At 44.9% G+C, this 23,732-nt stretch overlaps 1 protein-coding gene across 3 annotated transcripts in view; it reads right to left on the bottom strand.

Moving 5' to 3' along the window:
• jmjd1cb (jumonji domain containing 1Cb) overlaps positions 1-23,732 on the bottom strand; it is a 118,555-nt gene that overhangs the window by 2,422 nt on the left and 92,401 nt on the right. For all 3 annotated transcript variants that reach the window (XM_063481779.1, XM_063481780.1, XM_063481781.1), the window contains 22 exons: positions 22,563-22,833; positions 21,053-21,604; positions 20,636-20,978; positions 18,521-19,433; positions 18,220-18,414; positions 15,578-15,747; positions 13,228-13,390; positions 10,325-12,776; positions 8,968-9,169; positions 8,053-8,267; positions 7,817-7,969; positions 7,541-7,630; positions 7,285-7,409; positions 5,438-5,672; positions 5,113-5,330; positions 3,162-3,500; positions 2,895-3,063; positions 2,717-2,807; positions 2,471-2,601; positions 1,890-2,012; positions 1,483-1,622; positions 1,194-1,370 (listed from right to left, as the gene is read on the bottom strand). In XM_063481779.1, the coding sequence (XP_063337849.1) occupies positions 1,194-1,370; positions 1,483-1,622; positions 1,890-2,012; positions 2,471-2,601; positions 2,717-2,807; positions 2,895-3,063; positions 3,162-3,500; positions 5,113-5,330; positions 5,438-5,672; positions 7,285-7,409; positions 7,541-7,630; positions 7,817-7,969; positions 8,053-8,267; positions 8,968-9,169; positions 10,325-12,776; positions 13,228-13,390; positions 15,578-15,747; positions 18,220-18,414; positions 18,521-19,433; positions 20,636-20,978; positions 21,053-21,604; positions 22,563-22,833 (7,467 nt within the window). The remainder of the gene's footprint in view (positions 1-1,193; positions 1,371-1,482; positions 1,623-1,889; positions 2,013-2,470; positions 2,602-2,716; positions 2,808-2,894; positions 3,064-3,161; positions 3,501-5,112; positions 5,331-5,437; positions 5,673-7,284; positions 7,410-7,540; positions 7,631-7,816; positions 7,970-8,052; positions 8,268-8,967; positions 9,170-10,324; positions 12,777-13,227; positions 13,391-15,577; positions 15,748-18,219; positions 18,415-18,520; positions 19,434-20,635; positions 20,979-21,052; positions 21,605-22,562; positions 22,834-23,732) is intronic.

Raw genomic sequence — 23,732 nt, 5'->3', positions numbered from 1 at the left:
CCGGGGATTTTGGTGGTGATTCGTGGCATGGTTTTTGCAAAATTCCCCAAAACTAATAGATTTTTAATTTTTCCCCATTCATTTGAATGGGAACACATCTGCAAAAAAGGCACAAACCCAGGCCACTTTGAAGGCCGACTGCTCGGCCAGAGTTTATCGCAGAAACATCATTCAAACATTACACGGGTCACAAGACTTTGGACTTTTATTGACTAAAACCATGTTTTGATATCTTTTATGGTTTTTTCACAACATCAGTATAAATTTTAAGAAAAATGTGATTTTTCTTGCCACTGAATGATCATGTGACCTGCTCTAAAAACAGAGTGTGGAGAATAATTTGAAACAAAAGTCTTTCTTTCCCGCCCAAACCTTTTGCCCTACATGTATATTATATACATCAAAGCGTAGCTATCATTGTCCTCTTTCATCCAGTCACATTCACTTTGAGACAGCATTTATGGTTCTCTCAGAAATGCCATCGAAGTGCAGCCTCCTCCCTGTCTCCTCCCCATATGCAACCATTTTAAACCCAAATTTCAGCTGAAATTTAAAATCGGAGGGTGCCTTTACACTGTTACCATGTCAACATGATAAACTCTACAGATATGATAATGTAATGTAATAATGGAATATTTTGTAGACTGGAAGTGGCTTTCACTCACAGTGAAAGTTTCCTGATAAGGCTCAGAGTTTTCTCTAGGGAAGCATTTGTTTCAAAACTTGAATCTTGTTTGTGTGTGTCTGAGTGTGCGTTTCTAGTTAGTTAGTTACTATAGTAACCAGTCCTTACAGCTGATGACTGTTTAAAACTCCAAGCACGCAGATCCTGACGTGTTTGAAACCTGACCCAGCAGCAGCATAGGCACACTCAAAATGACTAGTTTATGTAAACAATCTGCTGCCACAATATTATGTACAATCACAATATTATCCAAACTGTGTGAAAGCTCCACTGTGCAATAATAACAAATAATAAATAATGAAAATGTAAACGATACTGCATTCAGTTTAAAGTGTAAAACATCAAACATCATCACTTCCTCTATTTTAATTGTGCCATTCACAAAGAGGCCACCGACTATTAGATGGACTGATTTCATTTCTGCTGCATTAAATTCGGTAGAGTTGGAAGTATTTTCCTTATCAGTTAGTGATCAGTGTGTGTGTGTGTGTGTGTGTGTGGTAAATACCTGATGCATGGCCCCTGCAGGTATAAGGACAGAGTCTCCCAGGAATTGAACTACAGTCCAGCCCTGAACTCCATGCTCATCCAGCAGCCGCTGACGCTGCTTCCTGCTCAGGTACCATGCGTGCTCTCTGATGGGGTCCTGGTCCAGCGACACGTCCAAACCCTGCTCCTTAGAGAGCTGAGGTGGTTGTTGTTGAAGGGGAGGAAAAGGGTTTTTTAGGTCAGCGCTACGCTCAAATTCACTCAATTTAATTCACATAATCATGTTTTGAGTTTGTTTCTGTGCCGACCTTGTGCAGGAAGTCTCTGACTTTGTCCATGTCTCTGTTGAGGTAGATGTGCCACAGCGCCCCTGGTGTTTCACTCGAGTCTTTTAATCTCTTTCGAACCCCCTCATCTAGATCCTCCTCTTCCAGACGCTTCAACACTCCTTCAGAAAAACAAACTCACGTCTATGTCGTTTACTTATTATCATTTTTTAACAATGACCTTTGTCAAACTGTATCTATATCAAAACTAACAGTCCTTTAGTTTATGACATGATACAGTAAACAAACCACAGATTAACTGATGTTTAGTTTTCTGCTGATGTGTTTTCTTCATTTTGACTCTTTGACAAAAAGTTTCTATCAGCCAGCGATTCAGGTGCTAACAGCTAACAGCTCCTGTTAGTCCACACACGTTTCACCAATCTTACCAGTTTTGGACAAGACTCCATTGCCTTTGGCTATTCCAACATAGACCAGAACAGAGACCACATCGGAGACTTCCACGTGGAGGTTTGCAGTCCCAAAGTCCTGGTCCTGAGATGCAGCTACACCTACAGTGAGAACAGAGACACCATAAGAGCACTTAAAATAATGCATGTGTAGAACTTTATACACATAATTCTGAGTATTATATATGTGGTCATCCTGCTCCTATGCCAAAAACGTAATGAGCTGGTAAATAAGACGGGATTTAAGACCTTTAAATGTGTCGTTTTTATGTCCTGGTGACTGAAATTCAAAATAACAGCTAGTGTTGGCAGGAGGACTTTCTTCTCAAAGAAAATGGTTAAAGTGTACAACGTTTCTGGGAAACCTCGACTCCAACTGGGAATGTGGAGGCAACCTTGACACACTCAGCATCATTGTCATGTTTTCTTTGTAGGAACAAAGAAAGAAATATGAAATAAGGAAATAAATGTCATGATGAAGCCCAAAAGGTTGAGTCTGTTCATCTGATGAGCAGAATCTGGCACTGCTAGATATAAATTGACTGCTTTACGCCTCTTACCATAGGCACAACAGAGTCTTGGCCCCAGATCTGGCCTGACGAAGAATGAAGGCAGGTGAGAAGCCAGGTTGAGGTTCCCTTCTGGATCAGAGTACTCTGGCAGAGGCAGGTTCTTCATCAAGTCATCATATCTGCAATGAATACTTTTATTTAGACGGCTTCATCGTCACTACTGAGTCATTTACGTATCGTTAGACCTTTGTTTTTAAAAGCAGTCTGAGGATCAACAGCACCGGTGCTGTGTACCTTGAAGGCATGAGGGCCATAAACTCTTCTCCAGATGGCCAGTCCTTCAGTCGGTAAACCATGGGCTCGCCATCTTTGGACTTTGGTCGCTCTGAACAGTTGCAAAGGATCCAGTCAGACTCGGTCACTGATGGTTTACCATAGTAATGCTCACAGGACTAAATGCAGAGGAACTTACTGGTGATGTCTTCAAATCCATCCCAGAACTCCTTGATCCCAGAGTTGGACAGCACCTGGTCTTTACAGTTCAGGAGGTCTCCCTGATGGTCTGCAAACTCCTGGTTGAAGGAGTCGGCCTTCCACAGACTGGCATTCAGTCGCTTATGGATCCCAGACACCAGCACAGGCTACACAAACACACAACACACAAAATGCATCTCAACACCAGGGTGATAAAGTTTAGTGGAGCACTACTAAACCGACTTGCTGTAACACGGATGTGCACCTGTCCGAGCTTCCAACACTCTCTGAAGAGCTTCCAGTTGTTCTGGTTGCGGTGATCTCTGAGCCACAGTAGCTGTCTGTTGTTCAGCCAGCAGTGAGGGATGTCTGGATACTGACTGCTCGAGTCCTCTGCTTCTGCTGCAGTAACAGGTGCCGACTTTTTCTTCTCTGCTTTGGCTTCCTCAGCTGGGGCGTTATTGTTGTTGCTTAGGGTGATGGGCTCTTGCTTCACTGACAACTTAGTGGCGATGTTCTGGCGGCTGGCGGGGATTTTATTCTCTACAACCGAAGCAATGATGTCATCGAGGATATTGGGCATGCTCCGCCCACCCTTCCCAGTCTACAGAAAAAGGAAAGAGGATCACACATATTACAGGAAATAAAAAAATGTGAGTGTGGCTTCTGTTTCTTTTCCCTTTCTTTACATTATGCTGGAACATGGGAAAGTGGTCAGGTAGGACGGGACTGACAAAGCAGCCACTGTCCAAAGAAAAACTTTAAAGAGTTTCAGAAAGATGGGAGAACTATGGCTCGAGGCCGCTTTAGACAATTACACAAAAGTCTGGCTCCTTGGAGCAAAAATCTAAAAAACAGATGCAGCTTAAAAGAAATTGAAATAAAGAAAAATAAATGATTGCACACAAACGTGCTCTTACATCCAAAAACAGAAGTGGAGGTTATTGATCAGTTATCCTACTGTTTGCTGCTTTGTTACTTGTTCAGACTCCTGTTTGAATTATGAGCATGTCCTGCATTTGTTTTGTTGGGTTACAACTTAATTTATCCTTTAAATTTCTTTAAACTGTGTGCAAAAGTCTTGAGCCACCCATCATTTGTCTATATTGTGACTAAGCGAGGGGAGACTGTCACCTACTGTAATCTTTTATAAGAGTGTTTGAAGGTTGGTCTTTCTCTGATTCCCTCAGTTCCTGAAAGAAGGAGCTTGAAAAGAAAAGAGAGTTGACTTCTTTACGTTTCTTGAAGGCGTCTCATCTCTGATCCAGAAAGCTTCTTCAGTTCTAAGACCAAATGGTGGAGAGTTCCCGGGTATTTAGGTCGTAGTGGGAGCTCTCTCTTTAGAGGCTCGCTGACCCACTGTTGATCATGGGGCTCATGAAAGTCATGGGTCATTATCAGCAGAGGTCTGGGGTGAAACCGCTGTCAGAGAACTGATTAGAACTAAAGAAGCTTCTCGGCTGAGACGTGAAACGTCTCCAAGAAACTTCCAGTCCAGTCACTTTTTGTTCCAAGCTCCTCAGACTACCATGACGTGGATGACTGAGGATCTATACAGGCCTCATTTTAAAAATGTCATAAAGTTTGGGAAAATGATTTTTATAACAGTGTTCTGTAAATACTTCCTGCAAAGAGGGCTGTGTACGTGTGTTCAGAACCACAGCCAGGCATGGAGAGCATATTTGTCACTGACCTAATGATAGTCTGGGCTCTCTTATCTGTCCCTGAAAAATATTGGCCTTAAAATTATTGCAGCGATTTATCAGAGATGTGCAGAAAAAGACTTAAAAACACACAGAGTGCTCTCTCTCCACCCATTTGAACTGCACTCAGGATCCAGAAATGAATTAATTCACATTTAAATTTAGTTTCTGCATTTTATGTAAGAACATTAGCAGTCCAGTTAAATAATCACTTTATGCTTTCATTATCAGAAGCAAAAGTCAGCAATAATCAGAGTGCACGCATCACTTCCTGTCTCCTATCCTGCTTGTTCAGTTTGCACAATCTATATCAGTATTTTAGAGAAAGGCTCAATGTTATGATTCTGGTATAATTACAGAATGCATGTACACTTTAAAAGCTATAACTACATAAATGAATGTGCCTCCACACAGCTCCCCCTGGTGGCTACAGAAGACATTGCTATATCTGTAGGATATTTATTCAAAAGGAATCATATTGAAACACTGAATACAGCATGACTCTGTGTGTACCTGTGAAGCAGTGGAGTAGACAGGTGCAAAGGCTATTCCTGCGTCAGTGGAGCCCAGCTTCAGCTTCCCTGCTGTGCTGGTGAGGAGATCTCTGAGTGTGGAGCCCTGCTCTGTACTGTTACCCAGTGAGGGGGTTTTACACTGCTGCAGGACTTCCAGGCTGTCCCCTTCTTTGTCTTCCTTCACAGATTTACCCAGCACCACCGACTCTTTGTTTTCTGTTACAAAAAGAGGACGAAGCCAAACTACACGTTCAGCGAAACACTTAAAAGTTAATGGTGTGGACAGATTATTAATAATAATTTGTGGCTTCTGTTCCTCTCACCTTTTTTTTCCTCCCTGGATTTCCGCTCTGCCAAGTCTGCCAGGAAGTGCAGCGGCGACTGGGACTCTGGCGGGGTGATGGGAGCATTTGCACCATCGTTACCTGGACTGGTTCCTCCACCACCTCCTCCGTTAGTTTCTGACTTAACTCCTCCTAGGTCAGAGGTCTGCAGACAGCCTGGCTCAGCTTTCACCAGGGACAGCTTGTTGCTGTGATTCAGAACATTCTGCAGAACCTGGACAGAAGGAACAGTTAGATGAACTCTCTTAACTGCATGAAATCACAAAGCCTTCATGTCAGAGGAAGAATGAAACTTTATTTATTTAGTTTATTTAAACAGTGACCAAGCAAAATGCCTGTCCACAGTATTGATATTCCCTAGGTAACAGGTTAATAGATAGCTATGATCACCACACACAGCTATTGTATTATTAGTTTAAGTTCACCACAGCTGAGCTTAACCACAAACCTGTTAGAAAACTACTGTTAAGCCTGCTTAAAGTCTACCATTCATTAGATAGAAAAGCCCAGATAATAGAACCTGTTTTCGGTTCACTTACTACTAAACCACAGTTTATGATTAACTCTAGTGCAGTAACTGATGGACCAATGATGCCATTTCTGTATGTAAAAGCTATTAACCATGACTCAGTGTGTGGCTGGTGTAGGTCCTGTCTGTCTCTCACTCAGCAGTGGATCACAGCGACCCACACATGTTGATCTAGTCTGTGCCACAAAGGTAGCATCCTAACAATGTCATAAAAGACTGCCCCCACCCTACCTATCAGTTAGAAAACTTTGTCAATGACATTCGACAGTTAGTGCTTACAGCTGTGAATGGTCCAATCTATATCTATAATCTATTATTTTGCTTTATGAGTCATGCCGAGTGGTGAAAGTTATTCTGGAGTTTTCTCTTGATCCCATTTTATCCTTTTTCTTTGCATTGCAATCAAATGTGGTTTACTGGTGACAGCACTCATTTTCCAGTGGTCTCCACTTAACATATCTGTCTTATGAGCTGTCATTCCACAGCATGTCTTTATCCTGTCTTCCTTCTCTCACCCCAACCAATCACAGCAGATGGTCCCGCCCCTCCCTGAGCCTGGTTCTGCCGGAGGTTTCTTCCTGTTAAAAGGGAGTTTTTCCTTCCCACTGTCGCCAAAGTGCTTGCTCATAGGGGGTCTGTTGGGTTTTTCTCTGTATGTATTATTGTAGCGTCTACCTTGAGGCGACTGTTGTTGCATAAATAAACTATCTGCGATTCATCATTTTGTGTTGCAGTCAAGGCCAGACTGACTTGCTGCACCATCCTGTGGTATTACATGGTCTGCTCTGTATCATGGAAATTAATGAAATGAGTCAGAGGCAGAGAACAAGTGTTTTCAGTGTAACACAAATCCAATGTCAGAGGAAGTAGATTTGCAGTGTTGCAGAGCTCTGTGTGTATGCACTGCTGAGCAAACACACAGGCCTTTGTGCTCTTAGCAGTTATCTCTGTATCGAAATGTGACTAAAAACCTGAAGATCTCCAAAGCCCGGGGTCCTGTGATACTGAACAACATGCATTTCATGTTCATTTCAGCTAACTCTCAGCGTGTTGGGCCACTCATTCCAAATTAGTCCATCATCCTGATATGTTATCTCACTCTACATTAACACCACTAACAATCTCTGTCAGCATCACACTATGCTGCTCTTCAGCAGTGAGCGACCTGCCACAAAACCACAGCTAACAAGTTTTTATGATCTGAACTCCTCTGCACATTTTAAATACAACGACACCACCTCTTCAGAAAGTCTTGACAGTGAGTCAGGATGTGATTGACTGGAACAGAGCGTGGTACCTGTGAGACTCCGTTGGTGGCAGGCAGTTTGGTGAGAAGGTTCTGTTTGCTGGTACAGGGACAGTGAGACTTTATATTGTGTTTTTCTCTTAGGGAGTGCATGGATGTCACCAACTCTGTCAGCACTGAAACATGTCAAAATCAAACAACACACAATATTAAAAAATTGTGCTGAAAAGTATCATTCAGTCATAAAATCTACACACCAGCTGTTGTTCAGGACAATAGCAACGCAAACAGCTAGGATCGACTGTACCTGAGCCCGGGATGATCTGGGTTGGCATGAGGTGTTTATGGTCGTGGGGTTGGCCTTTAACACACTTTAGCCATCCATACAGCTCTTTATCTGATCATAGTGAGAAAAGAGTCACACAGTGAACACACACCACACTCAGAGACACAGTGTTGACGTAAGACGTCTGGAGAGAAAGGTTACATACACGCGCATGTTATTGAAAAAGACTCAGATCCTGCTCCGGTTCAACAATTATGTTTCTGACTTTTTGTGAACTGTCCAAATACCCACACTGACCTTTGGAGCTCTTTCTCTCCTTGGCCTTGTAGCAGTCTAGGCAGACAACAAAGCCACATTTCTGACAGACCCAGTGGATGTTGAAAAGTGTGGCTTCACATGCGTCACACATCTCCCTCACCCCTCTCACTGCTCGCTTCCACGCCAGCTTGGCTGAAACACACGATAAAGGTTCAGAAGAAAACACGCTAAGACGTGTTCATTTAAACTTTGACACTATTTTTGAGAAAACTTACCATCCTTCTTAATCCAGCTGGATGCAGTATTCTCTGTTGCAACCATCTGACAGAACTTGTCTCCTATGAAGCTCAGGATGTACTTGGCTGTGCTTTGGTCCAGGTGGCTCTGCTCCATTGGCCCCGGGACCCACAGGCTGAGGGCCTCATCATCAAACTGGTCTGGAGTGGAGAAGCCATCCATCCGGATGACGCCATTCTTGCTGTAGGAAAGCCTAGATGAGAAGAAACACAAGGCTCTCTCAGTAAGGCGGTGCACACGTGTAGGCTGGCTGCTATCAAAGAGGAAGCTACTGAAAGAAGGGCATCTAATATAAAAATGTTCAAAACGAACAAAGTTATGAGCGACTGTATTTTGATTTCTGAAGTGTTTTTGGTGACAAAAACACGAATGTTGCTTATTTTTCGTCCTTACAGTCAGTCTTAATCAAATAGCTGAGAAAAAAACAAAAGTGTGACGTGTTTTTAAAGTGCATGTAGTTTTAAACGCAAGCTGAGGTTATTTTGAATCCAGCATTAAAGTCCCAGACTTCATAAACAGACACATGCACATTAAAGCAGGTTTTACTCTCAAACAGAAGCACAAAAGAGGCCTGATATCACAAACAACTGTTAACTTGTTAAAGTTCAATAGTCTGACTCATGTTAACCAGGATGGGTTAAACTGGGCGTCTAACACCCAGGCAGCCTGCTTCAAACAAAGACTATACTTTATTATCACAGAGGAAACAACAACATCAATATGACCTCGACAGATCATTGCAGCTAAATCTTAGCAGGTTCCTCACACCAGACTCAGGTACAGTTATGAATGTGAACCATCATGGAAATCTGCATCATTGTCTGTTAAACTGAAGCCAGCGCACAGATAAAGTGGGAGAATGAAGATCACCGTTCATAGAGTGAGTGCTTTACCGTCTGAAATAGTAGAAACGACAGAAGACGGGGGAGTGAGCGGGCTCCTCCCCTTTCTTGCTGCGGACCACCCTGCACTCCCTACACTTCTGCAGGTTGGGGCCAATTTCTGAACATGAATCATCCTGCAGGAAGGACTCTCCCGTCTGCTTCAGCTTCTTCACTTTCCTCCAGTCCTTGAGCACAGAGCGAGGGATCCCATCTAACATGCATAATATCATAATCGTTAACTGTAACTACGCTTAATTTTTAAATATTAACATAGAGTTGCTCGGCAAGAGAAACACAGAAAATACATCAGATAAAAAAGATGAGATTTTTTTATAAACAGGGTGTAGATGGAGACGTCTTTGTCACATTTTCTCTCATCTGAAGTCTCGAGACGAGTAAATTACAGAAATCATTCTGAGTAATGTGACTTAAAAAAAAAACATTTGATTAAAAAAAGCATCCAAGCAGTTTTCTTTCAGAAAGAATGAAAATTATATCTTCTTATAGAACATATGAGACCAACAGTCACATGGTTGCTTCATGCCACAGATGTTGTTTAGCATCTACACAAACAACCGTTACTTTTATCTGATAATGAAACTTTTATCAACTGCTAAAGCTGGGAGGTCATAACTGTCATTCCTGTGTATCAGAATCAGAATTTCTTTACTGTCACTGTAACAACAGAATTAAGTGCAGTCCCTGCGGTGTCAAGAAAGAAAAGTTTACATATAATTACAAAAGAATGATATCAAAAAAGAGGCAGAACGCTCATATAATGAATGAAACCTTATTGCACAGGACGCACCTGTCAGGCTGAACTGGAGGTGATTATGTGTCAGACACATATACTTATTTATAAATGTAGGCTTGGAATTGTTACATCAAACAACACCTTCAGCCTTGGACTCTGTATAACATGCATGATGATGAAAAGTGAAGCCATGCAGAAATACTAAAGCTGTGCTCGTTAGGACCAGCACGGTCAGAAAGAATAGTTCAGACCCTTTAAAGTGTACGGGAGTACGAGCACTGCCAAACTATCTCCTGAGTTTATGATCACAGTTGCTCATTTTGCAAATATAGCCCGCGTTATGTTCAGGAAGAGGACAAATGCAGTGACGATGGGTCTCACATTCATTCATTAATTCATTATAATTCATCATTCATTAATCTGTTATACAGTTTTGTTCCTTCGAGCTTCCCAAGAACACGTGAGAGACTCTGGCTAACCTTTAAACACTGATCATCTGGCCATTCATTGGTTAAATGAACTCTCACTCCCAGTTGCACTGCTATGACAAAAACACTGCTCCCTAAAACAGCAGTGAGACAAACCTACAGCAAGATATGAGCGAGGACTTACTGCTGCTGGCCAGTTTGAGTTTAGTCTTCTCTCGGGCTGATCTGAAGATGCCATTGGGCTTCACGTCGTCTTCCTCTTTGTCGTTGTCTCCTTTCTTCTTGGCCATGTCGTTCTGCTTCTTCTTGTAGGTTGGTTTAGGCTGACGCTTGGCTCGGCCCTCCATCTTGCTCTCGCTGGTGTCAGAATCATCTCCCCCGCTCTCCGAACCAGACTCGTATGTGCGTTTGTTCACCCTCCTTGACCCCACTTTTCTCTCCTCCCCGCCTCCTGGCGCTCCTGCCAACTTTTCCTCAGGCTGTCTGTCTCTGTCACCTTTGCTTCCGATGTCTTTGCTCATCTCTACCTCGTTGGAGGTGGAGGCGCTGAGATTGACTGTACAGGGCTTGATCATTTCTGACATGGCTGTTGTGTTGCTTGTGGTAGTGGTGCTAGGACTTTTCTCCACTTTCATACTGGAGCTTGTAGTAGTAGCTGTGTTCCTGTCCTCCTCGGAGTGCCGGGTTAACCAGGCTTTCTTCAGCTTGTGGTAGTTGTTGGGCTGCGCAGCGCTCGCTAAGGCTGACCCCAGGGACTGGCCATTAAGCAGGGGACTTGACTTGCCTGGTGTGGTACTCCTGCTCGCTGAGCTATTGCTGCTGCTGTCAAACGAGACCGAGGAGGCCTGACTAGTAGCAGGTGGAGGCGGGGAGCTGGAAATTGGGGTTTTCTCAGTGGAATCCACAGTTAAGGAAGAATTTTCAGTTGTGACTGAGGTGGGAGGAGTAGAAAGGTTGCTTCTGGACTGTGCCGCAGCTAAAGCAGCTTTGTGCTTCTTGAGGTGGATAAACGAAGAGGCGTAAGGCTGACTCGAGCCAGAGATTGAGCTAGGTGTTGGGGTAAGGCTTGGGCTGGGGCGGGGTGCTCCTGCTACACTCGCAGGATTCAGAGAGACCCCTGGAGATGCATGTGAGCCAAAGTCCTCCTGGAGCTCCTTTTCTGTCTCTGGTCTTATATGGCAGAGCACCCGACCCCCAGTGCCACTTTTGAGTGCTGCAAAGTCACATCGAGCAGAGTAAACTGGCTCAGGAGTAGAGCTCCCGGTTTTACTCTGAGAGCCAAAAGCTGAGGAGACTAAAATGGCAGTCCTGCACACAGAGTTTGTAGCACCGGCTCCCACAGGTCCTGACACACCTGGCACAGGGGTCTTTTTATAACGCATCTCCTCCAGGTTCAAGTTAGGCTGAATGACCCTACCTGCTGCAGGTTCTGTTAAACCCTCCCCTAGTCGTGGACATTCGTCCTGAAGCTTCGATGTGTAGAACCTCCCCTGGGGGAGCTCTTTGTGGATAAGAGCACCAGATTTCTTAGCACCAATGGGACTGTCGTACTTTATAGACGATCGCACAATGACCGATGCCATTGCCGACTGGGGCTTATTTTTTGAGAACCCCTTATCTCCAGAGCACACCCCTCCTCTTTCCTCGATCAAGTCTCTGCCTTTGCACCCATCTGCTGATGGAGCCGCCATCTCTCCGGGGGTGGCAGAGGCCACAAAGGTGATGGCAGCAGCAGTCCCGTGACCTTTGATGTCCCTGAGCTCTGGCAGCAACGTAGGGGGCTTCTGCTGCTCCGCTGATGTTTTGCTACCAGTAACTGGCTGAATGGGTGTGAGGGTTGGTGGAGAGAGGCGTCCACCGTGAGCGGCTCTTTCCCTCTCTGCAGCCTCTTTGCGTTCCAGCGCGTGCTGTGTGGGTGGATGGAAGACAGGTGCTCGGTGGAGAGATGGCATTGCCCTGAGCTGTTGCTGCTGCTGCTGCAGGTGATGATGGTGATGGTGTTGGTTAGAGGCTGAGGATGAAGAGGACAACGAGGAGGAAGGAGGAGAAATAGCAGGGCTGCGACGGTCTGTCCTGTCTACACCTGTGTGGAGCTGATGCTGCGGCTGAACGAGGGTCACCTGCTGACTGAGCTGCTCCGTGATTTTCCCCGCTAAACCTTCTCCTCCCTCCGGCTGGTGCTTGATGAGAGGAGGGGGCTTGGAGAGGGAGTTTTTAGAGCTGGTGTGGTAGCTGCTCATCGACAGAGCTCCTGGGCTTTGCACGGCGGCCCCGACACCGGCCACGACCCCCGGGGCCCCGATCGACACTTTCTCATAGTAAGGACCGACATCTTTGGAGGGGTAGAGTCTGGGAGGCTCATTCACCACACTGTTAGACAGCGTGGTATAATAGTTGCTCTTTTCTGACTGCATGGTATGAGTGAGGGCGTGGCTAGTCTTGGGGCTTGGCGAGGGAAGACCCGGCATCCGAACAGAAAAGCTCGACTCTCTGCTTCTCTCTCTGTCCCTGTCCATCGCAGGGTCAATGGAGCGCTGTATTTTAGCCGTGAAGGGAGCGACCTCAATGCTCTCCTTCAGGATTTGACGATTTTCCTCTTTGTATTTGCTGGCTCTGTCTGCTGCCTGGAGTGCCTCCTGAGAAAGAAAACAGAAACGCTGCAAGAAACGCTTCTCACACTTTCTCCTACATTTGTCGTTAAAACAGAGACCATGGGCATCACAGTCAGTTTAAATAAGGGCTACACTGAGAAATGAGAATCAAGGGCCAGACAATCTATAGACAGACTTTAATCAAATGGAAAATAAATGTCTCAAAAGGCATTTGACATGCAAACTGATCCCCATGTAAGCTTAGCTGAAACTGTCTGTCTGCAGCATCAGCTTTGCTTCTTAACAAAGTGATAAACAACAGGGTAGAGCGCTGATATGGCCCATGTGCCTTAATATTTACACGTGACATAGACAAATATACGACTCTGATGACTGCTACTCTGCTACTCTCACTGAAGAGCAAAGTCAACCCGCCTTTTTCCATCTGCTTTAAAAAAAGAATATTTATTAAACGAGTGTGCGAGCAGCCACGTACCTGTGGATTTGTCAGACGGGCCTTGCTGTGGGGATCCAGGTAAAGGCGGTGTAGATGGACATCTTTTCCTGTTGGAGTGCGACTTCTGTCTGTCTGCTCCTGTTTCAGCTGTGCCAGTGTCATTGTCCTCATGGGATCCACGTAGCCTTTCTTATCCACATCTCTGCACACAGACAGGACAGATATTCAACTTTATGAAACAAGCTTTTACCATCTTTTTCAACAACTACTCCGACTGAAAAGATCTCACTGTATATGTGTGCATGCAGGTCAGTGTTCATGACTCCACCATAAGAAAGAGACTGGGCAACAATGGGCTGCATGGCAGAGTTCCAACATGGAAACCACTGCTCAGCAAAAGGAACATAAAGGCTCGTCTCAGTTTTACCAGAAAACATCTTGATGATCCCGAGATGCTTGGAAAATACTCTGTGGACTGACGAGACAAAGGCTGAACTGAAGGTGTGTGTCCCGTTACATCTGGGGTAAAAGTAACTCAGCGTTTCAGGAAAGGAACATCATACCAACAGTAAAATATGGTCATGGTAGTGTGACGGTCTGGGGCTGTTTGGCTGCTCAGAAAGACTGACTGTGTAAATGGAACCAGGAATTCTGCTGTTTACCAAAACATCCTGAAGGAGAATGTCTGGATATCTGTTCATGACCTGAAGCTGAAGCACACTTCAGCAGGACAATGATCCAAAACACAGCAGCAAGTCCACCTCTGAATGGCTTAAGAAAAGCAAAATGAAGACTTTGGAGTGGCCCAGTCAAAGTCCTGAGCTGAATCTGATTGAGCTGCTGTAGCTTTAAAAGATGGTTCATGCTCAAAAACCCTCCAGTGCGGCTGAATTTGGACCAAAAGTCCTCCACAGTGCTGTAAAAGCCTCATTGCCAGTTATTACAAACACCTGATTGCAGTTTTTGCTACTAAGGGGGGGGCCAACCAATTATTAGTTTTAGGGGACAATCACTCCCCCCCCCCACCCCCTTAATAATAGTGTTACAAACATATAAAAAAAAACCAAATCACTTTTTCCCACCACTGTAGTTACCCTGCATGAACTGGGAAGCAGTAGAACCACCACCAGCCAACTGCCAATAAGCTGTCAGCAGATTAGCCCACTTTAGTCAGACAGCCAATCAGATATTAAAAAGGCAAATCACTTTAAAAAGTAACACTTGTCTACTTCCTTTCCTTATCGAAACAAGCAGCTTCAGACTGTCTCGCTGTAGCTGCCTGCTCTGCAGATTCTAATGAATATGACATAAGTAGATTCATGAGAGAAACAACTGATGGATGGTTTAACCTCAGCCATGTTTTGTGTTGGGTAGTCAGTGATGTTGGTTGTGTAAGGAGGCTACAAGCTGCTTAATGAATAGCATTCTGGGTAAACTGCTTCAGTACGGCGTTAGTGCCACTTCATCTGACTGAGCAGGTATTCCCTGCAGCTCAGAGCCACCTCAGGTCTCCTGCTGCTGTGAGAGCTCTCTGAACACGGAGCTTTTTAAGTAAAGAGGATAGAGTTCAAATGTCCAAAGCAAATATTCAGCCGCTCCTATATTTTGTGCATTAAAGGAAGACCGCTTCTTTTTTACTTACAGTAGTTACCTTTTTAATGTATATTGAAGCCACCAAAGAATTTCCTGCTTCCCCTCAGTCACCCTCAGTGTACATGTTTTAATTTCATGTGTGAGGTTCAGTAAGAAGTAAAACACAAACATTTGTGTTGTAAGGAGAATGAAGAAACTTAAAGACTCCTTAGAGTACCATGACCTGGGAGACTGTCTGGTTTTTAAAAACAAAGTATTTTAACAGGAAGTAGTTCTTTTCCTCAGCGTGGATTTTCTCCACTCTTCAATAACAACAAGTCACAATGGCAACGTGGCCAAACTACGATCTTTATGTTAATTAAGTGTTTTTAAGTCAACACTTATTCAAACCATCCATAATCTGTCCTCTGATCTGTAGAAGTTGAGCTGGAGTCTGTGGCCTGATTTACTGCGCCATCACCTCCTCTAACTTTTTGTCCTCCGGAGCTTTTCCCTCCATGGGACACAAACACAGAGGTGGGAAACACAAATCAGCTACTGTGGGACTGTGTCGGTCTGTGTCACTGATGTCATTCAGTTTAAGCAAATCCACATCTGGTATTGTATGGTGTAACCCATCAAACATCAGCTGCTGTTTGTTTTCACAAGTTCATATTTTCAGTTTTCACTGAAATTCAGAGAAGCAACGATTCCAGCTTTCATCAGTACTAACGTGGGACATCATCACGTTTGGTGACAGAGTGACGGTGCAGCTTTAACTAAAGCACTCTTAAGAAGAACTGATCTTTCTGCTTACTCTTTATGAAGATCCATGCTGGTCTTCGACAACGGAGGGCTCGTGTGGGTGATCTTGACAGGGGGGCGGTGGGCATCGGCGCTGGCTGGCCGGACAGGAACGTGGCTCAGCATTCCCAAACTGTCAGCAGCAGCACCAGCAGTCTTATGGAGCCATGGACTGGCAGTATTCTACACAGCACACAAACAAAAACACCACTGTTACTCTGCTCATGGCAAAAAACTATGTGAGGAAACATGTGGCCAACCAATAATGGGGTGGAGGTTATTTTGTGCCTTAGACACTCGCGTCTGATTGGCCAGCTGAACAGGGTTAGCTCTCTCAGCGCATGTGTGGGTAACACAATTCATCAATCAATAATACTCGATACAGGAACTATAAATGCATGCTAATACTGAACATGATGTTTTATGCAGCAGCTGAGAAACTAGTCTGTTAGTTTGTGCACAACTATTCACCTGGAGTTTCCTTTATGGATGCAAAAGCTGGAATCCAGCCTCACAGGCAAAAGCTATGATTCTCCTGGATGCTATGAATATGAAGATACTGAGACGGACTGATAAACAGTCAATTTGTCTGACCTAATAGCAATAATGTTAAAACATGTTATGAATCACACTGACTGTAAGAGTTTAGATAGTTAGTCTTTTTCTCAGAGCAAAGCAAATCAGTTTTTTTAAATATACATGATTGGAACATGTTCAGCTTTTGCAGCCTGTTTACTAAAACCACTGAATATATTTAGTCAAGTTTAAAGGTGTCACGTCAGTTATCCTCAGCTCTGACCATCCTTCACTTCATGGTTAACCAATGTGTTTTTACCTTTGGAAACACTCCTCGTTTTAGAGACACATGCAGAGTTGTGTATTACAGGGCTTTGAAAGAAAAATCAGGACCTGATCAGGGGAGGAGCTCAGAGGAGGGGCATGGATGCTAGGGACAGGATGAGATGGAAGGTAACGAGCCACCCATGAAGAGAGCGGCCGAAAGATAAAAGAAGAAGGTGGTAGGTGTTCTCGACTGATTGTGCGTTTCCTCTAATCAACATGAAATGGTTAATGGGCTGATATGGACCAGTAATAAAGGCCTTGTATTCCACTTTTCTGCTCTGCTTACCTAAAACATATTTGTGTTGTTGCTTTGAGTGTTTTTACTCCAAGTCAAATTCAACAACTCACATCTACACACAGCACTTTACTCTGTGACTTCAGCACTTTCTAATAATCACGCTCACACTCAAACTCTGACAGTTACACCAAGATGTATTTGGGCTTCAGTATCCTGCCCAAGAAAACTCTGGAATGCAGATCGAGGGAACAAGCTGCTGTATGTCATCAGCCTCCACATTAGGGGTCAGACCCCAGGTTTCCCCCATGGACTAAGAATAATGACTAATGCAACCTGAAACCATAAACTCTCCCTGGACTGGACTAGTCACTGCGATGTCACCCACTGGTGAATGCACTCCACACCGGGAGGACTTTTGTCTGCTCAGCTTTTTACAACCAAACGCCATCAGCGAGTCACAATCCCAGGAACATGAACTGTGGATCTGAGGGACGCTGCATGCTCACTAGCTAACAACCTGTGATTTATAAGTCACACGTCTTTACTGAGGTCATAGAGCAAGACAGCAAAAGGTCACATAAACCTCTAAACCAGCAGGCATCTTCTGGTCACCAGTGAAACTCCTGCTGGAAATGAGAAATAACTGGAGGTATAAGGTGCATCATAACTGTCTTCATTTCTCAGAAACATGCTATATCGACCTTTTGCACCCATTCTACGCCTGGAACTAATGCTAAATGTAAAAGTGGACATTTCCAGCCTGTCAGTTTAAAGGTCTACGTTCCTGAATGAACACACAGCTGGTGTGGTTACTTTGGTCACCTGATCTGTTAATTATGGTTTAGACGACTAAAACATAAAACTGAACAAGCGTTACACACGCCACTAAAATACTAAAAGAATAATTACTTTCATACCAGTCAGTTGTATCTTATTAAAATATAATCCACAAGGTGGCAGGCTTTGGTATCACAGAGCTCTGTACTACTGCTATTACTGGGATCAATGTGGAGTTGGAGTGCTGTTAAGGCATTTTTAGGAAGGTGCAGACTTTCATAGATCTATCCATAGAGCTCAGCGACGTCATTTGGGCTTTACAGGCAACCGTCTTATTTTATTATTGTGTCACACATTATGCTCATGGCCAGCAGGCTTATAGGAAACCAGGGGAGCAACATCATCTATGAGTATTAAAGAAAAAAAACAGCCTGAGGTTTGTTTTGGAAACCAAAGCAGCGAACTTTTGAACATCAAAATGAGTAAACCATCACTTCATTCTGTAATCGTCAGCACACTGGAACATGATTTTATAACAGACATCTGGATAAAATAAATATGGACATTCTAAGGACAACAAGGACAGTACAAAGGAAAGTGTCATCCTGTTGGATGAACTGTGGTATAACAAAAACCAGACTATAGCTTAAAGGTGACACTTCTTCTTTCTGCCTACCAAACTTTTCTTTCGCCTTTACCAGATCCTTCTCTGGATCCTTCTTTTTCCTTCTACCTTTGTTCACCAGTGGAAATATGAACACAAACACACACTGACATGGGTGCTCCTGTACACCTACCCTCCTGAGAGAGGCCTCAGAATTCACAGTAACAGGATTTTCAGGGTGGACCCACTTAGCTGTGGGCAGGTTGAGCCCTGGTGGGTAGGACGTTGGTGTTCCGTTGGGGTACTGCCACAGGATTGGGTACAGACCAAGTCCTGCAGCCCCGCTGTGAGCTTGGGCTAGAAGAGATGGTGAAGGGTGGCCCTGGCCCTGAAAAACACAGACGCATCTTTAGCTTTTCTTTAATGGAGGGTAAAAAGACAAAGACACACTACTCTTCTCCACAGTACAGGACTGTAGCACACAGGAGGCACACCTGTAGGTACTGCTGCTGGTGGGGCAGAGCAAGGTGACCCAGACCTCCCGGAGAGTCGAGTCGAGGGTGGAGAGATGCTGCAGGAGGGGCCATGGCTGGGAGCACAGTGGGAGGCAACAGGTGTGGGTGAGGCAGGGCGGAGGTGTGAGCAGGAGCAAGGAGATGGGAAGCTACGTGGGGGTGTGACGCAGGGGTAAGGCAGGGCGAGTGGGGGGAGTGCAACGTGTGCAGGTGGGGATGGAGATAGGCTGCCACGTGATTGGATGAGACTGTTGCAGAGGCGGAGTTCTCTGCGTCGGAGCGAACCAGAGCTGGGTCTCTGTAAACAGTGAAGGGCTCATTCTTCTTGATAATCAGCGGACTCTTTGTGTTGCTGCTCGTACTGAGCGCGCCCGACTCTGACCGCACTGGCTTGAAGCCAGACCGCGGAGGTTCTGCCAACTCTATTTTAACTGGCAAACGAGACGGTGGAGGCGGGGAAGTATCCGAGTACCTCGGTATTTTATGTTTAGATACCTCGGGGGAGGTGTTAGGTTTAGGTTTAGAGATGTCCACCAGGCCCGCGTGGGTCTTAGCTTTGACGAGATCAGCTTGACTTGCGTTGGGGTAGGAGGGGCTCTGAGAGCTGTCGGGGCGGGATTTCTGCTTCAGGGAGTCCAGGTGAGCCGAGCTGGGGTTTGGGCTGGAGGTGATCTGAGTTTTAGATATGTCAGGGAGGAGCACCGTGTTCATCTTGTGGGGGGCTGGTTGCTGCTGAGGGTGTTTTCTTGTCTCTTCAGATAAAGAGGGACTCTTCATGCCAGGGTGGAACGACTGTAGTGTATGGTGCTGCTGCTGATGAAGATGATGGTGAGGAAGGACATTTTTCTCCTTTTCCACCAGCAACACATTTTCAGCTATCGATGTGACAGGCCTGGGGGAAAAGCACAGCAGAAAAAGTAAGAAACAAGTATGATATCGTACTATATTTGAAAGACTATAAAGTCAGAGATCCTCAGATCATGATGTGGTCCAGGGCAGGCTTCTATGATTGCATTCAATTACAATCCAGGGTTGGGACACGTTTCTTTTTCGGATCCTCAATCCACTTTGTCTAACCCTAACCCGACCAGGTTATTTTTCCATCTATCCATGTATTTCCTTTTAACCTAGTCTCATGTCTATCCGAGTGTGACAGGAGAAACAGCAGGGTGCATCCTAAACATGCTGCTAGTCTATCTCAAGGCTACAAAAGTGAGGAGAATCAGCTGGGAACCTAACATTCCTGTCTTTGCACCGGAGCCTACAGTAACCAGAAAGAGCCTACATGAATGGCAAAATCATGTAAACACAGAGGGGGCTGCTCTATTTTGGCTTTGAGGTAACAGTAACATCCACCATCCAGTGCGCTGCCCTACATCTTGGCTAAGTGAGCAATACTTTTGGTACACAAACCACACTGGAGGAATAAATACATACGTAAAGAATTTATATTTATGCATACCAGATAAAACACAGTTCAGTAACTCCCTGAACCTGCAGGTTTTAGGGAATCACAAAGCCACAAATGTGCAGTAGCTAGGAGACAGAACAGGCAGCGATCACAGCTGTGCCAGATGTGGTTCTAATTTTGATGGGCAGAGATCCATTGTGTTTGCTAAACTTGTGTCGACTGCTAATATTTTAATATAAAAAAGTGTTTTACTCTCCTAAAATAGGCCCCCAAATCCAGCAGTAGTTGAGCTCTACAATCAAACAGCACCGGAAATAATTCCAACTCCTGGTTTTGGAGTAGGGAAAAAACAAAAAGTAGTCCCACTCCACAGCTGGATCACCATGACATGAATGTTTTTACAGTCCTCAGGCACCACATCACACCTGTGGTATGAATTTCAAAACAATATGTCGCCTTGAACTCAAATTATCACAGTCACCAGATTTTCAGAAACCTTGACCTCTGACCCCTGACCTTGAGGTCAAGGTCACTGAGATAACACTTATTGTATCAATTTAAACTCGTACGTCGCTTCATTCTGTCACAGGCGTGGGCGTCCACGTCGCTCAGGCGCCGTCCCAGCATCAGCCCAGGGGGAAAAAAACGTGAGCTGAAATATTGAAACCATTGTCTGCACTCACCTGATGACCTCAGAGGAAGCAAACTCCATCCTGCTGCTTATGCTCTTAGTCGCCGTAACGCCGCCTCCCAAGATGGCTTGATGCTGCACGGGAGGTTCCATCTCCGTCCTGCGGCCTCCCTCTGATGGTGAGGGAGACGGAGCGACAGGAGGCGAGGAGACGGGTGAAGGGTTGAGAGAGAGGTAAGGCGAAAGGGCCGTGGACTCGGCCTTTTCGGAAGCGAGCAGTGCCGACACAGCCTCTGAACTCTCGCGGTGCACGGTGGCCTGGGCGTCATCTGTGATGTCAATCACACTGGCGCTGTGGAGGTGGGACAGCGATGGCGTCTGGGATCGAGACGACGCTAAAACAAAACACAACAAAGTAAGAACGCTGAACTGTCGTCAGAGATGAGAAACTTGCAGCAGCTCACTCTACCTTTCACAGTGTTCTTGCTGTTCTCCAGAACGCCACCCTGGACAACATCAGACATCAGCGGCGTCTGTTGCCGTGGAGACTGGGTGATCTGCGTTACTGCTACCAGTTCCTCGTCTTCCTTTGATAGCATTTTGCTCGTTTCCTTCACTACGCTCTTTTTGACGTCCTCTGTCGCTTGAAGCTCCGCCCATGGAGACAGGCGGCCAATGACAGACGAGGAATCGTTCGTCTTGGGTCCCTGCAGAAGCGGTTTCTCGTCCTCCTCCATTTTAGAAATGGCACTTGGTTTCACGTCACTGCGAGTCTTTAGCTCGTTCTCAGAGTTGGGCTCTGAGGAGGAGGAAGAGGAGGAGGAGGAGGAAGATGAGGAGGTGGAGGAAGAAGATGAGCAAGAGGAGTGGGCGGCTCTCTTGTTGTGAGGATTTTCTGAGTCGCTGCTCTCGGACAGATCGGATGTCATGTCGGTCTTCAGCTTCTTTAGACCCGCCTTCTTCTCATCTTCGTCACCTTTCCTGCGTTTGCTCGCAGACTGTTTCACCTTGGACTTGGGCTCTGAACAAATGACAAACAGGTGGGATTATTCTGTACCTGTGTGAGACTCTACATGTGATAGCGACAGACACACGTTCTTCTACAGATTTATTTTGGACAGATCGTCGTGTAGTCAAAAGTCAGGACGGTTGGGTTCATTTACAGACATTTTAAACATTTCAAGTATCAAAAACAAAGGCAAGCTGCTGTATCTTATTAAAGATGTTAAGGAACGAGACAAGAACACTTGCACAGTCACATAGCACACATTACTGTCTAATACCTTTCTGTTAATATGTTGGATTGTTGAATCATTATTTCCACCCACCTATTGTTAGGGGTTGTCAGAATGCACAGTTTTAATATTCAGGACTGGAGGTAAAACCTCAGTCTGACCATAACAATAATGGCCGCAGAGCCAGTGAGAGGTTAGACTGGTTTAGCCACTAAACTGGGTCAGATCCACACACATGGGTGAGACATAAAAGTAAACTTTTCCTGAACAGAAACAGAAACCTGCAAACTAAATATGATGGTACATAATACATCATATTAACTAACATCTAACGTCTGGTCCAAGTCTTGGATTACGTTAAGCTAACCGTTGCATAGCATCCAAAAATTGCTTCTTTTTTTTCGATAGGTTAGGTTAAGGTCATAGACTGTACATAAAAGATGGGGAAACCCACCATGACATCACATTGTGGTGAAGTCACTTTGTGAAAACTAAAGGTGAACATTTATGCTGTTGTGATCTGTTGAATGAGACACAGGCTAGCCTCAAACACGCTGCTGCATTGTTCTGTTTGACTCGAGCAGAGACGAGAAGAAGTTCATTTATTGTTTTCAATACGACATGAAACTGTGGACTTTTTACCACAATGACTAACAACTAAATGGAGGTTTAGTGGCAGTGCTTCCATAAAATGCCTTCATATGTGTGCATGTTTTAGCTTTCTCGTGATGAAACCCGACTCACCTCGCCCCGCGGCCTCTTCTCTTCGGTCCTTTTCCTCCTCTGGAACGCTGCTATCTGATCCCTTCCTCCTGGAAGAACGAGAGTTGCGCTGCTCTCTCTGCTCCCGCCCACTGCCACCAGGCGAGTGGTGTAATTGGCTGGCTGGTTGCTGACTCTGCTGCGACTGGCTCAGTTGTTGGGAAGCCAGCATGCCCTGTGAGCCTTTAGAGTTGGGGCCTACTGATGTCATGATGGGGCGAGGGCTGTTAGCCTGGGCTCGTGTGTAATGACTCTACAAGAATTAAAACAGAAATAAATAACAAATGTAATTTATGTACAGAAATCTACAGACTTGTAAATCACAAACATAAGTTTACCTACCAGAACACAACGTGCAGCTCAACAACATCAGTAAAACTTCCTACATCAGATTCTATTGTCTGGTTTTCACTGTTACGGCTGGCAGGCTGTATGCTCCACACAATCAAGCATTGGCTGACACATTTATACATGAAATTAATAAACAAAAGAAATAACTGGGCTACCATGGGTTTGAAGCAACTGTACAGATTATGAAGTAAGAAAGGAACACTGAAACAACTACTACAAACACACGCTTGTTCTATATGGTATCTATATGACAGTCAGATATTTATGACTGCTTGATAGACTTCTGCAATTAATCTAAAACATGCCTGAGTTTAGCTTCAGTCAGAGGAACGTCCACAGACATGAACAATCCCTGGAAGAGGCTGGAGGCATCAAGGTTTACTTTGTTTCAGAGAATGTTCCTATTTATCATGTGGATAGGAAAAAACCCTCCATCTGTGAAGTGTTGAGGTTACCAGACAGGCTTTGGGTCCCAATAACAGCACAGAAGCTTCTGGTAAACAGTAGCTATTATGCAGGTGCCTAGTTTAATATGTGAAATCATGTCAGTGAAGTTTAAACTACTTAACTTGGTGGGTGAAGATGCACAAAAACAGCTAACCCTATCAGTCTACTGTGAAATACAAAGAGCACAAAGTTAACATCCCCGACTGCAACTGAGGATCACTGCCTACCGTCATTCAAATGACCCATGCTGCTGTCACTGACAGCAGACAGGAAGGACAATATTGCTATGAACTGCCACCACAGCAGTGATGGAAGATGACAGAGCACACACGGATGACTGGAGCTGTCCTTAAC

The sequence above is a fragment of the Pelmatolapia mariae genome, linkage group LG8 (assembly GCF_036321145.2).
Source record: "Pelmatolapia mariae isolate MD_Pm_ZW linkage group LG8, Pm_UMD_F_2, whole genome shotgun sequence".
NCBI classification, from domain to species: Eukaryota; Metazoa; Chordata; class Actinopteri; order Cichliformes; family Cichlidae; genus Pelmatolapia; species Pelmatolapia mariae.
Note: the sequence above shows the minus strand (reverse complement) of the source record. Positions and strands in the feature narration are given on the sequence as shown.